Raw genomic sequence first — 13,293 nt, 5'->3', positions numbered from 1 at the left:
TGGCCAGGCTGGGTGAGGGGCTGAGGGCTGATTGCAGGCTGGCCACAGCCCCTTCAGGGTGGGGTCCCCACTGGGGTGCTTGGCCAGACTGGGTGAGGGGCTGATGGCTGTTTTCAAGCTGGCCACACCCCCTTTAGGGTGGGGGTCCCCACTGGGGTGCCCAGCCAGTCTGGGTGAGGGGCTGAGGGCCGTTTTCAGGATGGCCAAGCCCCCCCCAGCGACGGAAGCTCCCAGCCTCTCCTTTTTTTCTTTTATTTATTTATTTATTCTGGGATTTATTTACCTTCTATAATTAAAACTTTGTAGCCTTGAGAGGAGCTTAGAGCAGGCCAGGGCGGGCGGGAGGGAAGCTTGGTTTCCTCCATCGCCAGGGGCAACCCACTCCTTTCTCGCTCCAGCTCCGTGGCCACGGCTGGCTGAAAGCAGGTATCTGGGGTTTATTTATCTTCTATAATTGAAACTTTGTTGCTTTGAGTGGAGCTCAGAGCCGCCGCAGCAGCTGGGAAGCCTGGCTTCCTCCATCATTGGGGCAACCAAGCCTCCTGCTTGCTCCAGCTCCGTGGCTGCCAGCCGCCATCTTGGTTGGGTTAATTTGCATATAGTCGCTCTGATTGGCTGGTGGGCATGGCTTAAGGCACAGTGAAGGTACGGTCAATTTGCATGTTTGTCTTTTATTAGTGTAGATAGGCACAAAGTGGGAACAACAAAAATGTTCATCAATTGATGAATAAACAAAATGTTGTCTAGTCATACAATGGAATATTATTAGGCAACAAAAATGAAAAACCAATACATGCTATATTATAGATAAACTTTGAAAACATTACCTGAAGGCAATCACAAAAAACCACGTATTTTATGATTCTAATTATATGAAATGTCCATAATAGGTAAATCCTCAAAGAGAAAGATTACGGAGAGGAATGAGCACTAATGACTACTGGTTTTCTTATTTGGGGGAAAAACCTTCTAAAATTACAAAGTGCTAATGGTTATATAACTCTGTAAATATCCTAAAAATCATTGAAATGTACACTTTAAAGGGATGAATTGGATGGTATCTTAATGCTACCTCAAAAAGCTGTTAAAAAAGCAACGTATGTAAATTCTTTGGTTAATCTCTCTCTACCCCTCAGTCCTCTACCACCCACCTACCCTCTGAGATTTGTCAGTCTATTCCATGCTTCTATATCTCTGGATCTATTTTGTTCATCAGTTTATGTTGTTCACTAGATTCCACATATAAGTGAGATCATGTGACACTTGTCTTTCTCTGACTAGCTTATTTCGCTTAGCATAATACTCTCCAGGTCCCCCCTTGCTGTCTCAAAGGGTAAGAGATCCTTCTTTTTTACAGCTGCATAGTATTTCATGGTGTAAATGTACACAGCTTTTTTATCCATTCATCTACTGATGGGCACCTGGGCTGTTTCCAGATCTTAGCTATTATAAATAGTACTGCTATGGACATAGGAGTGCATACATTCTTTCTGACTGGTGTTTCAGGATATATATGCTTCTATGCATAACCCATGGACACAGGCAATAGTGTGGTAAATGGCTAGAGGGGGGCAGTGTGGAGGGGGTCAATGGGGAAAAAAAGGGGACATCTGCAATACTTTCAACAATAAAGATAAATTTAAAAGACTTATAATTAAAAAAACAAAAGCAGTGTATGCATATTTCAAGTTGCCTATTTCCTACCTTCCTTTGGCTTCTTTCAGTGCCTTTTCAAGCCTTTCCACCTTCTGGGTCCCTTCCCTCAAGCAAAGCAGGAGCTGGCGCACAGTTAATTCCTCAGATTCCAAACAACTCCTGGCACCTTCTGGAGATCTGCTCCTACATCAAGGCGGTATAGAGTTAGAAAACAAAAATGTCAGAGTCTAAGAATATAACTGGAACAAACTTAAAGGAACTGCTTTCCAGAATACTCTCCAGTTAACTCTCATTTACTGACAAGCAGCACTGGCCCTTGACCCCCGTGCTACAGGCCTCCATGCTTTCCAGGGAAAGAGTGGAGACTAGGAGTAGGCTTGCCTTACACTGCACGTGCTCACAGCAGCAAACCACAGGACCCACACAAACAGCGAAGCAGGGGTAGTCCTGGTTTCCGGTGCCCAGCTTTCCTAGAAAACTAGTCTCAAGAGAACCACAGTCAAAGTAGACAGCACAGCCCTAACTGGTTTGGCTCAGAGGATAGGGCGTCAGCCTGCGGACTCAAGGGTCCCAGGTTCGATTCCGGTCAAGGGCATGTACCTTGGTTGTGGGCACATATCCAGTAGGGAGTGTGCAGGAGGCAGCAGATCGATGTTTCTAACTCTCTATCCCTCTCCCTTCCTCTCTGTAAAAAATCAATAAAATATATTTTTTAAAAAAAGTACACAGCACACATGCTGCTGGTGGTGACATGCAGGCCACTGGCCTTTCTCCACCTTGACAAAAGCACCACATTCTCAAGTCAAGAAAAAATTCAAATGATTAGAGCAGAGAAATGTAGGCATTATTGGTATGTCAAATATTTTTCTTGATTTCAAAATGTGATTAAATCTAGAGGCAGTTCAATGACAAGCAAACAAAACCATGACCATCACTACAAAAAAAAAAAACATTCCAGATGACTATGCTGATGCCAATGGCAGCTACTCTTTCAGTAATCTATTCAAATTCATCCATCTAATAAACAGCCAGGAGTAAATTCTGGTTCCCAACTCCTAAGCTCAAACTGCAAACCTAGAAATCACTATCTGATTCCTTAATATAGTCTCAAACAGGATAAAGAAGCTGCAATAAAAAACAGCTCTGTGGCCTGAAAGAGGAAGTGGTCTGTGCCTATGGATCTAAATGAGGAGGAAGTGGCTTAGAAATTTCAAACAGGGCTTCCTTCCTTCCCTCCATTTCCAGTAAAGTCTTCTGATATTTAAAAAAAAGTAATATAGAGAAAAACTGAGGAATTTCTAACTAAAAATGGGAATAACGTTCATTTATGCCAATTGCTCTGCTTGAAGGAAGGGTATTAGCTAATACTTATTTTCTTCCTTATACCAGGGCTTGGGAGCATAACAGAAAAAACAACAACCCATTTTCATGTTTTATAAATACATTCATCAAGTTATAGAAAAAAGATATTAAAAGTCTAGGAGGTGGGGAACGGGGTCATCTGTAAAACCCTCAACAATAAAGAGAAATAATTCCTTTTTAAGTCTACGAGGGAAGAGATCCTTAGAGAAACTTTCAGATAACTGTCTGTTTCTTGTAGACTAATACAGTAATAACCGGCGTATAGAGGATAAGCCAACAGCCTGCTCTGGGGAGTGCTACATGCAAGTCTCAGGGGCCCAGTCCTTCTACCATCCCCTCAAAGTCCCCCCATCAATTACAAGGTCTACTTCCTAATAAGTATTTAGGAGTCTTGACCTGAGACTCCACAGGTAAAATACCTGGGCACTTTCAAGAAACACCCAGAGACTCTGCGCAGTGATAGTCATTGCTATGGAAGATTACCCATTAGTATCAGTCACCGTGGCTTGTACTCAGGAATGAACAGGGCAGAGGAAATGGAAATATCCCACTTATCAGGCTGGGCAGCCTGGTCCAGCTCAAACTGCACTGTATGCAAATTAGGAAGCAGAGGTCTTTCACTTTTTATCTGAAGGAGAAGAAACACCTTGAGGGTGAGGGTTAGTTAGCCTGAAAAGGCATCAAACATTGTTCTTATTCTCTGCCAGTTTTAGCTACAACATTAAACAGCATTTTAACCCAACATTCTTGAGAGGTCCTGGTATGAATTAATAATAAGTGACTTTTTCAGCCCATGTTTGACCTCTCAGTGGGGACCTGGAAGTGACAAGACTGTCCGGTAAGCCTGTCCAACAGCCCAAGTCTTTCTTCACATACGTGTCAATGGAGTCAATTCTCGTGGGCCCAAGACTCGTCTTGATTTCTTTCACTGCCACATCTGCTTCTCCTTCCTGTAGAACCAGAAATGAAAGGGATATAATACAATATGTCTACAAGACAAATGTTATCAAAAGATAAAAAGGCAAAAAAGGAAAAAGTCAAAAGATCAAGAATTTTGATGACATTCAACCTAAGGAGCCTACCAAACATTTAAATGTGAGATGTTTAAATTCGGTCAGTCAAATGGAATGGAAATGTACCCTTCCCTCACCCCACATGCCCTGTCGGGATTATAAATATCTCGACGAAGGTTGGTCTCCTCTCATTCAGCACAGTCAATCTGACCCCATGACATGAAAGCTTATCTCCTGCTCTCTTTGGCAGTTCCCTTCTTTCCTAGGTTAAGGTCACATGGAGCTAGTGACAACTATTCCACACACCTTTCCTGTACAGTCCTTCAAAATGCAAAATGCTAGAATTTCCTGAAGCAAAGTTGAAAAAGAGGCAGTTTTCTGTGAACACGGCTCACAGAACACAAAATCAGCTCCTATTAGAAACCTTATGCATCTTGAGCCATTTAGGAAACCAGAGGATTAAGACGACTTCAATGACTTGAAGGGCAATTCTATTCTAATGAGGTAGCAGGATAATCTTCCAAAAATGCACAAAGATGTTCTGGATAGTTCTGAATGTGTGCATTCTTCCTAAATTTTGGGCAGTGCTATCCAGTTCACAGAAGCAAGGCCAAGAAAAACAGGTTTACACTAAAAATAACTGTCACTCATCAGTGAGGGAACATACCATGCTCACCACGCGCCCTGGAGGCAGGAGCCTTTTGGAAACTTCTGATAGGCCCTTTGGGCTTCCTGGATGTTATCAGTTATTTGCAGAAGGTTAATGCTCTTTGATCAAACTTGTGTTTCCTAATCTTTAGTCACTTGCAGAAAGAATATTCTGGCAAAGTGTGCTTTCAAATGGTATTTTAATTTTCTTAATTTCAGCCACTTTTAATGCTTAGATTTACTAGGGGGCATGGATGACAAAGTTATTAAGAGCCATTCTCCAACTCTATCAATCTTTAGTGCAGCAAATGAATCAGGAAGTAAAGGAAGTCACACTCTAATATTTCAGACACATCAGTAGTTTAGCTTTTTGCAAATTGTCCCTCCAACTCCTTCACCTGTCCCCCCATCTTCAAGGTACATTTTTCTCTTTCAGAGACACAATCTCTTTTTCTTTATCAGACATGCACTTTGACAAAGCTAAAATGACAGTGTGTATGACAGATGATTGGACCTTCACATGTTTTTCCCCTCTTCTCACTCTTTTTTAGTAGCAAGAAGTCCTTTGTGGTTCATCCACGATTTTAGTAGGACTGCCACACACCCAGACACAGCCACGATGGGTGCTGCACACAGGCTAGGACATGCCATCTCGCTTAGCTCACTTCATTTCGGTGGCACATAAATGGGAGTTAGAGAGCATCAGCTTCAAACTCTGTTCTCAGGTTCCTGAGTAGCTGCTGTTAGAGAAGCTGAGATAGTCTCTCCCCCTACAACCAGCAGAGCTCTGCTCCTTTTCTTCACTTATTTTTAACAAACCATGGTTCCTCACAAGACCTTGTTTGAAAAGAGGGTTCTAATATTAAAAAATGTTTTAAAAACATTTACTGCATCTGATCACGATTCTGCTCACCTAAGTGAAATGCTGAACACAGCTTTGAGACCTGGTCTGAAAATGATTATGCTTTTCTTTTGCCTTTTAGGTCAGTCACATAAATGTCTGATTTGTGAGGACGAAAAAAAGAAGGACTAGCTATTTTGTCATAAAAGGTAACAGATGTTTTTCCATTTCAGCTATGATAACCCTCACAAGCATTGTGTTATACTTAAAAAACAAGAGCCAATTTACCTTTACTACTGAAATGTCCCCACTAAGTGGCTTCCCTGTGTTGAGAAAGAAATGGTGGTATTTGTATCAATTGCCTAGGTGAGGTTTTGGAATTTGCTTAACACAAAACCAAAATACTTACAGCCATCCTTATTTCAACAAAGGAGTCTTCGGAGGGGCCTCCGGAGCTCAGCTTGAGTTGTAATTCAGACACAATGCCCAGCAGATCTGCCTTTTCAGCTTGAAGTCGTGACACTTGGGTCTTCAGTTGTCCCATTTCCTGTTCTGCTTCTGCCTCGGGGACCTGGGGGTCCCCAGTGGGTTCCTGGAAATGACCAAGAGGAAAGCACATTAAACTAAGGCCCCAGCACCAAACTCCAGTGCCCCATGCCCACTGCAAGGCAGTTTCTCAACAACTTGTTTCCCTGTGCTTTACAGTGAAAATTCTCACGTTTCCTTGGCAATTTATTTTGACATAACGTTTAAAATAAACATTTTAATATAATTTTATTGTATTCAAATAATAAAAAAAATTTTTAAACCTCATGACAAGAAAGACATGCTTCCTCAGCATGCTGGAATAATCTGATATCATAATAACAACCACCTACAATGGAGACTTGACTTGGGGTGGTGAACACACAATACAGTGTACATATGATGTGTTGTAGACTTGTGCACCTAAAACCTGTATAATTTTGTTAACCCAAATAAATTCAATAAAAAAGACAGTGTTTCTGAAGTAACTTTTTAATGCTTTATTTTTATTATTTTTAAATCAATTTTAGAGGAAGGGAGAGGGAGAGGGAGAGGAAAAGGAAGAAGAGGGAAGGGTGGGGGAGAGAGAGAGATGAAAGAGAAAGAGTAATCGCCCTGACTGGGGATCTAACCTGGAACCTGGGCATATGCCCTGACCAGAAATGGAAACCACCACCTTTTGGTGTACAGGATGATGCTCCAATCAACCATGCTACCCCACCAGGGTGCTTTTGCAGTAAGTTAAAAAAAAATTAAAAAACAACCAAACTTTGTCAATGGCAGAATTGTAAGTTATAGTCCCAAAATACTAGAAAATAAGGACAAAAAGCTACCACAATTCAACCTCTTGCTCCCCCCCTCCCCGCACACACGAATGTATACCCATCATCACTCTCCCCGTACCTGTCATGTCTACTCAGAAGGCAAAGCACCAAGGATATCACCTGGTACAGTACTGGCAAAAAACAACGAAAGGTTCAAAATTCTCCCAGGAATGTAGTCTGGGTACTGTAAAACCTTGTGCTGTTTTAAGCTTGTTAAACGTTAAGTCCAGTGAGAAATAAGCAAATTGACAATTCAGAGGCTGGTAACAAAATGGAAAAAAAATTTTCAGCCCCTATAAACATTAATTATAAAGGTTAATATTTCACTAATGTCAAGTACATGTTGTGTTCCTGCTGTTGCAATTACTGAATATGACAAAGTCAGAAGAGCAAGACCCTGTTTAGCTGCGGTGTTTTGCTTGGCACACTCTGCTAATCAGTGCATGTGTTGCCTTGAGTAGATTCACTTCATGTCTTGGCCTCAGTTTTCTTGAGTTAGAAAGAAAGACAGTACCCCATGGTCTCTGTGGTCTCTTCCAGCTGTGACCTTCTCGTCCTCTCGGATTTCCTCCTCAGGAAACCTTCACTGCTCTTGGCACCACCAGAAATGCATGCACTTGTGATTATCAGATGACGCAACACATTAGAGAATTGACCCCTACACACAAACACATTTACCCTCTGTGACAGATTTCCTAAGGAGTGGCAAACAGGTCCAAAGGCTAGCAGTGGAACCAATAAGTGTCAGAAGGGCATGTGCCTGGATCATAAACCAGCTTGTTTATGAAATATTAAAAAGTGTAGCAGGGAAGTGCCCCTCCACCATCAAGATCATGCTCTTCTTCATTTGCAGCAGTCTCTTGCCAGGAATCTACCACAAGCCTTAGAGAAAAGCAACTCATTGTGAAACAAAGTCAGGTGGACAAAGAAAGGCTCCAAGCTTATGCTATCTCTCAGTAATGACTCACACTGTGGAAACATACATGTAAAAGAATGAAAACATACAAGGAAAGACACTGCTCAGCCTGGAATTAGGAAGTAAGCAGGTGAGGGCAAGACTATGCCACATAGGAATCTTTACATTTATCTACCTGACCTCTCGGGGGACATTTGATAGAATGGACTTTTAAAAACTACCTTGGCATAGCCCTAGCCGGTTTGGCTCAGTGGATAAAGCATTGGTCCTCAAACTGAAGGGTCCTAGGTTCGATTCTGGTCAGGGCGCGTGCCCTTTAAAGCAACCAATTGCTGTGTCTCTCTCACATCGATGTTCCTCTCTCTGTCTCTCCTCTTCCCTTCCACTCTCTCTAAAAATCAATGGAAAAATATCCTCAGGTGAGGATTAACAAAAAACAAAACAAAAACACTACCTTGGCAGAAAGGTAAGAAAGTTTTATTTTATTATTTTAAAGAAGCCTTTAGAGCTTTATTTGAATTTTCTGTCTCCTTATGAAAGTATGTTCCTGGGAAGAGAGTTTTAAACAAGTGTCTGAGGACCAGTGATATGAGGTCATGACACTAGAATCTCGGACTGTCAGGTTAATTGTCTTTTTGCACACTTGTGAGCATCTCTTAATTATCCTTGGGAAATTATGAATCTATTTATTTGTCCATAAACACCTTGTAGGATAACATTTTAAGTTCCTCTCCATTTTAACACTGGGAGTCTTTTCCCTGCCTTCATGGAATAGAACTCTTATGGTTTATTTTCCCAAATCTCAACCCCCACTCCACTATTTGTTACACTGTCATTATTTTTGAGCACTTACCGTTGACCTTGTGGGACACAGCAGCTTCCAGTCTTTCTGTGTATTTGTGTAATGTCTCTATCCTACTGTCCTGGCAATGTGTGCAGGTTGTTATGCCATTTTATAATCCAAGAAGAAAAGTCTATCTAATGACCTTTGCCTAGTAATCTGCAATTAAGAGTTAAAAAGTACTCCTTAGAAAAACTAATGTATAGTAATTCAGTGAAATCGGACAGACCATTAATGCCTCAGCTTCACCCTGAGGATCAGAATGCAGCTCTCTAAAGGAAATTCCAACTCCCTGGCCTGGAGTGGCACAGAGGCATGAGAAGCCCTGATGGCTGGGGGGCATTTCCTGTAGAAACAGTGGCAAAGATGGGTCAGCATGAATGAGAGAAGTCCAAGGCCTTAAAACAGCGGTTCTCAACCTGTGGGTTGAGACCCCTTTGGCGGTTGAACGACCCTTTCACAGGGGTCGCCTAAGACCATCCTGCATATCAGATATTTACATTACGATTCATAACAGTAGCAACATGGCAGTTATGAAGTAGCAACGAAAATAATTTTATGGTTGGGTCACAACATGAGGAACTGTATTTAAAGGGCCAGAAGGCTGAGAACCACTGCCTTAAAACCTTTACTAAGTCAGGAAGATGAGCGCCTAAATTTAAAAAATCATCTCAAATGACCCATGAAACAAAAATTAAGGAAGAGGCAAGGAGACAGGTGTGGGCCTGGGAGGCACAGTTTGGGGGAGAAAGCTGATGACCAAGAGTCTTGAAGAGCTTTAAGTGTCTCTTTGTCCCAAACTTCCAAGTCCTTGGTCTCAAGGACTCACTTCTGAGTCCTGCTTGTAGCTCACTTCAACTTATCATCTGGATTGAAAGAAGCTGTCTAGAGCTTTAGCTTCTGATCTCAACTTCTTACAAAACCTACAGGCAGACTACCTCAGGTAGACAAACTGCTTCTGGAAGCTTCCTTTTTGGTTTCAATGTGATAGGCACCAATGGCTGAAGCCAACTGTTAGCTCACATCCCAAAAGGCAAGGGATATATCTGTAAGGTATTTCATTCCAGAGAACAGAAAATTACTTATGTATTCCAGGTGATCATTTCTTCAGAGTCCTGTACCTCAAAAATATTTGGAGAATGAGAGATTTCCCCAAGAAAAGTGACTTAATGCTCTTGGAACTGTAAGACACATTGAAGCATCAGAGGTGATAAACCCCGTCAACAGTGAAACATTTCCAATACAAATATAAATGTATTAAAGCTGAATGTTTTCATTGTCCCATGAGCATGAGCTGATGAGTAGGTCATTGATATAAACTATGATCTTGTTCTAAAAAACTTTTCATTCATTAGATTATTTAATATCATCCCTTTTTCATTATTTTCTTTCCATTGTATTTGTCTGTATTCTTTACTCGTCTAAGAAATTACAGATCAACAAAGTTCAAAGTAAAGTCTCAAGAAAAATCACGGATATCCAGGATTACATCTCCTTCAATTAACCCAGGGCTCCTGCATCTTCCAAAGGGTTATTAAGTTGTAGGTTTGGACAGTAGATATCCACCAAAACAAATAATACGCAGTGAGCGTTAGCGTATGGGCAGAGGCTTCACATGTATTCTGATTTGTTTTTTTCACTAACATCTTTGACACCCAGTCTTGGTTGTGAGCACATTTCCTAGATTCTTTGGGTCAATGAAAACATGGCAACCTTATATAATCTCCTATCACAACACGACATTTGTCAAACCATTTTTCAGAAGTAAATATAAAACTTAAAGCAAAGAATCTGTTTTAGACTGAGAGAAAGGACAAGGTCAATAAGTAAAAATTCTGAGTTATAATAAATTTTATTTTATTATTTATTTATTTATGTATGTATGTATACTCACCTGAGGGTATTTTTCCATTGATTTTTAGAGAGAGTGGAAAAGAGAGGGAAAGACCCATGAGTATATCAATGTGAGAGAAATATCAATGTGAGAGAAACATCAATTGGTTGCTGCCTGCATGCGCCCCGACCAGGGCTGGGGAGGAGCCTGCAACCGAGGTACAAGCACTTGACTGGAATCAAACCTGGGACCCTTCGGACCGCAGTCCTACGCTCTATCCACTGAGCCAAACTGGTTAGGACAGTAAATTTTAAAAATGTAATTTTATATCAAAGATATACATCAAAAACTAACACTTGCACGGTTCTAAGCAGAGGTCCTTCTGCTCTGTCTATAATGAGTACAAAATAGTGATTTATAACCTCAACATTCTTCTGATTAAAATCATTATGGTCAAAGCTTTACAAATTTCTTTCTCCCAACAAGAGATTATTCATGACCCTTAAAATCACAACCAATCTTCTCAGCAAGAACATTTCTTTCAAGATAATGCAAAACACCCATCTAATCTAAACCATAAAAGGGTTTGATCTAGAAGTCTAGACAAATAAGATTCCACTACAAATATTAGTAAAATAAAATCCCAACTAATTTGTCTGCTCACCTCTAATGACCTTTCTGTTTTCCCTTTTAGTTTTCCAAGTTCTTCCTTTAATTTTTCATTTTCATGACTCACAGCCATTAGACGCTCTTTGGCTTCTTTGCTCTGGATCTCAAAAAAATGGCGTTCCTCCTTCTGTTTCTCTGTCCAGGCTGAGAGCTCCTGAAATCGCCCTTTCATTGCTTGGTTATTTAGCTTCATGGCTTCTGTATGGGATTCAGAGTAAGGGGTCACACAACAAGGGGGTCACACAAACTGGACTTAACGAATCAAACCGCCCCTCAAGCCACTTCAACCTGAGGCTCTGAATTGAAAGATGCCGTGCTGGGTCTGGGCCCAAGGGTCAGTCAGAAGAAGGACTGTGGCAAGATGAGTGGTTTTTGCTTCCGGACAGGACTAGCAGGTCTAATGTCTCCAAAGTCTCAATAAAGTAAGATTGACCTGGGTGCCGCCATATAGCACAAGTACCTGTGAATAACTAACTAGACGGACAAACATCTGTGACTCTTAAATTTGAACACTGGACCTGCCAAAAGCCATGGCATAATATTAGAATCCTTCCTCTTAACAAGGCAGTATTTAGGACCAACTGAAATAATAGCAGCTTTTCTTTCTTTTTCCTTTTAGGGCTAACTGATGTCTTTATGCCATTTCCCTGAGATAAAAAAAAAAAACAACTTTTTATTCTGACCTGTACCCAAAGGTAAATAATGAAAACCGTGTTAGCCTTACTAAAAGCTAAATGCTGTACTCTTCCTGCCCCCAGGGATTCAAACAGAGAATAGGGAGTTCACCTACAAGCCTTATTACAAAGGGATTAGGTTCGGGAAGGCCTGGGATGAATGGAGAAACACAGGGGGCCAGGTGCCAGGTGCTGCTTACCTTTCAGCTGATGGTTCTCAGTCAGGAGTTCTTTCATTTGCTGCAGCAGCTCCTCTGGAGTAAACATGTTCAGGTTTGGGTGAGGCAGATTGGGGGGTCCATTTCCTGTGGCTTCATTGGGGCTGTCCCCCTTTTCAGTCAGGCAGTTAAGTGGTTGGTAGGACATGGCAGCAGTTCCTATGAAAAAGTTACAAACTGAAAAATAGCTGTCCCCCCTCTGCAAGGGGTCCCCAAGAGTCCCCCAAATGCATTAGCAATTGCTAATAAATACCCCAAGAGTTGCCTACTTTCTCTCCAAATATAATTGAACATTTATGATTCTACTTTTTAAACAAAAAGGTATATCCTAGCTTCAGTGTGTATGTGTGTCCATGTGTATGTCTGTGTATATGGGTGTGCAGAGGGGTGGAGTGAGGAGCTGGAATATGGAGGAGGAAGAGAGGGCATATCATGATGATCAGGTATCCTAACACAAGTCATTCAAGAGGGTTTCCATATATATATTTGTATACATGTGCAAAGTATTATTAAATTGATTTTCCCATGCAAATCTTTAAACTCAGATCTCCATATTTTGGGTGAATTATATCTCAATAAAGTTGCTCATAATCTTCATATTTTAGGCTAAGAAGAAAGGGGAACTAATATATTTTGGATGCTTAATCACTGTACCACACGTCAGTTTCTAATCCTCATTGAAACTCAACATACATCTCTTTTACAGGGGAAGAAGCTGGGTTCACTGAGGTGTCATAGCTCACCCAAGTTAACTAAACAAGAGGCGCAACCAAATACAAATGGTGATTCCAAACCCAGACCTGTAATATGATAAAGGAATGACTGAATATTTAGGCTTCAGTATTCGATAATTTTGCAAAGCCCACTAAAAAGACTAGAAAATCCTGCCTAATTATTGCATATTCTGAGGATGTCTGAATACCACTTTATTTTGTAGAGGGGTCAAAGTGGATATAAATAAGAGAAAGTGTATTCTAACTTTACTTCTGTATGGCCTACCACCTGGACAAACATAGAAATCTCTTCTAATGACTGGCTACATGTTATAGGAAAACATTTTTTAAAAATATTTTATTGTTTTTTTACAGAGAGGAAGGGAGAGGGATAGAGAGTTAGAAACATTGATGAGAGAGAAACATCAATCAGCTGCCTCCTGCACACTCCCCACTGGGGATGTGCCCGCAACCAAGGTACATGCCCTTGACCGGAATCGAACCTGGGACCTTTCAGTCTGCAGGCCGACACTATCCACTGAGCCAAACCGGTTAGGGC

General features: G+C 41.2%; 1 protein-coding gene across 2 annotated transcripts in view; it reads right to left on the bottom strand.

Annotated features, from left to right (window-relative positions):
- The window catches only part of OPTN (optineurin), a 44,354-nt gene extending 32,144 nt beyond the window's left edge, over window positions 1-12,210 (bottom strand). For both annotated transcript variants that reach the window (XM_005876577.1, XM_005876578.1), the window contains exons 1-5: window positions 12,004-12,210; window positions 11,125-11,327; window positions 5,930-6,112; window positions 3,895-3,968; window positions 1,705-1,839 (exon numbers count right to left, since the gene is read on the bottom strand). In XM_005876577.1, coding sequence (XP_005876639.1) covers window positions 1,705-1,839; window positions 3,895-3,968; window positions 5,930-6,112; window positions 11,125-11,327; window positions 12,004-12,169 — 761 coding nt within the window. In that variant the 5' untranslated portion in view covers window positions 12,170-12,210. The remainder of the gene's footprint in view (window positions 1-1,704; window positions 1,840-3,894; window positions 3,969-5,929; window positions 6,113-11,124; window positions 11,328-12,003) is intronic.
- Between the last annotated feature and the right edge of the window lie 1,083 nt (window positions 12,211-13,293).

The sequence above is a fragment of the Myotis brandtii genome, unplaced genomic scaffold (genome assembly GCF_000412655.1).
Source record: "Myotis brandtii unplaced genomic scaffold, ASM41265v1 scaffold49, whole genome shotgun sequence".
Classification (NCBI taxonomy): Eukaryota; Metazoa; Chordata; class Mammalia; order Chiroptera; family Vespertilionidae; genus Myotis; species Myotis brandtii.
The sequence above is the reverse complement of the archived record's forward strand: the minus strand, read 5'-3'. Positions and strand labels throughout refer to the sequence as shown.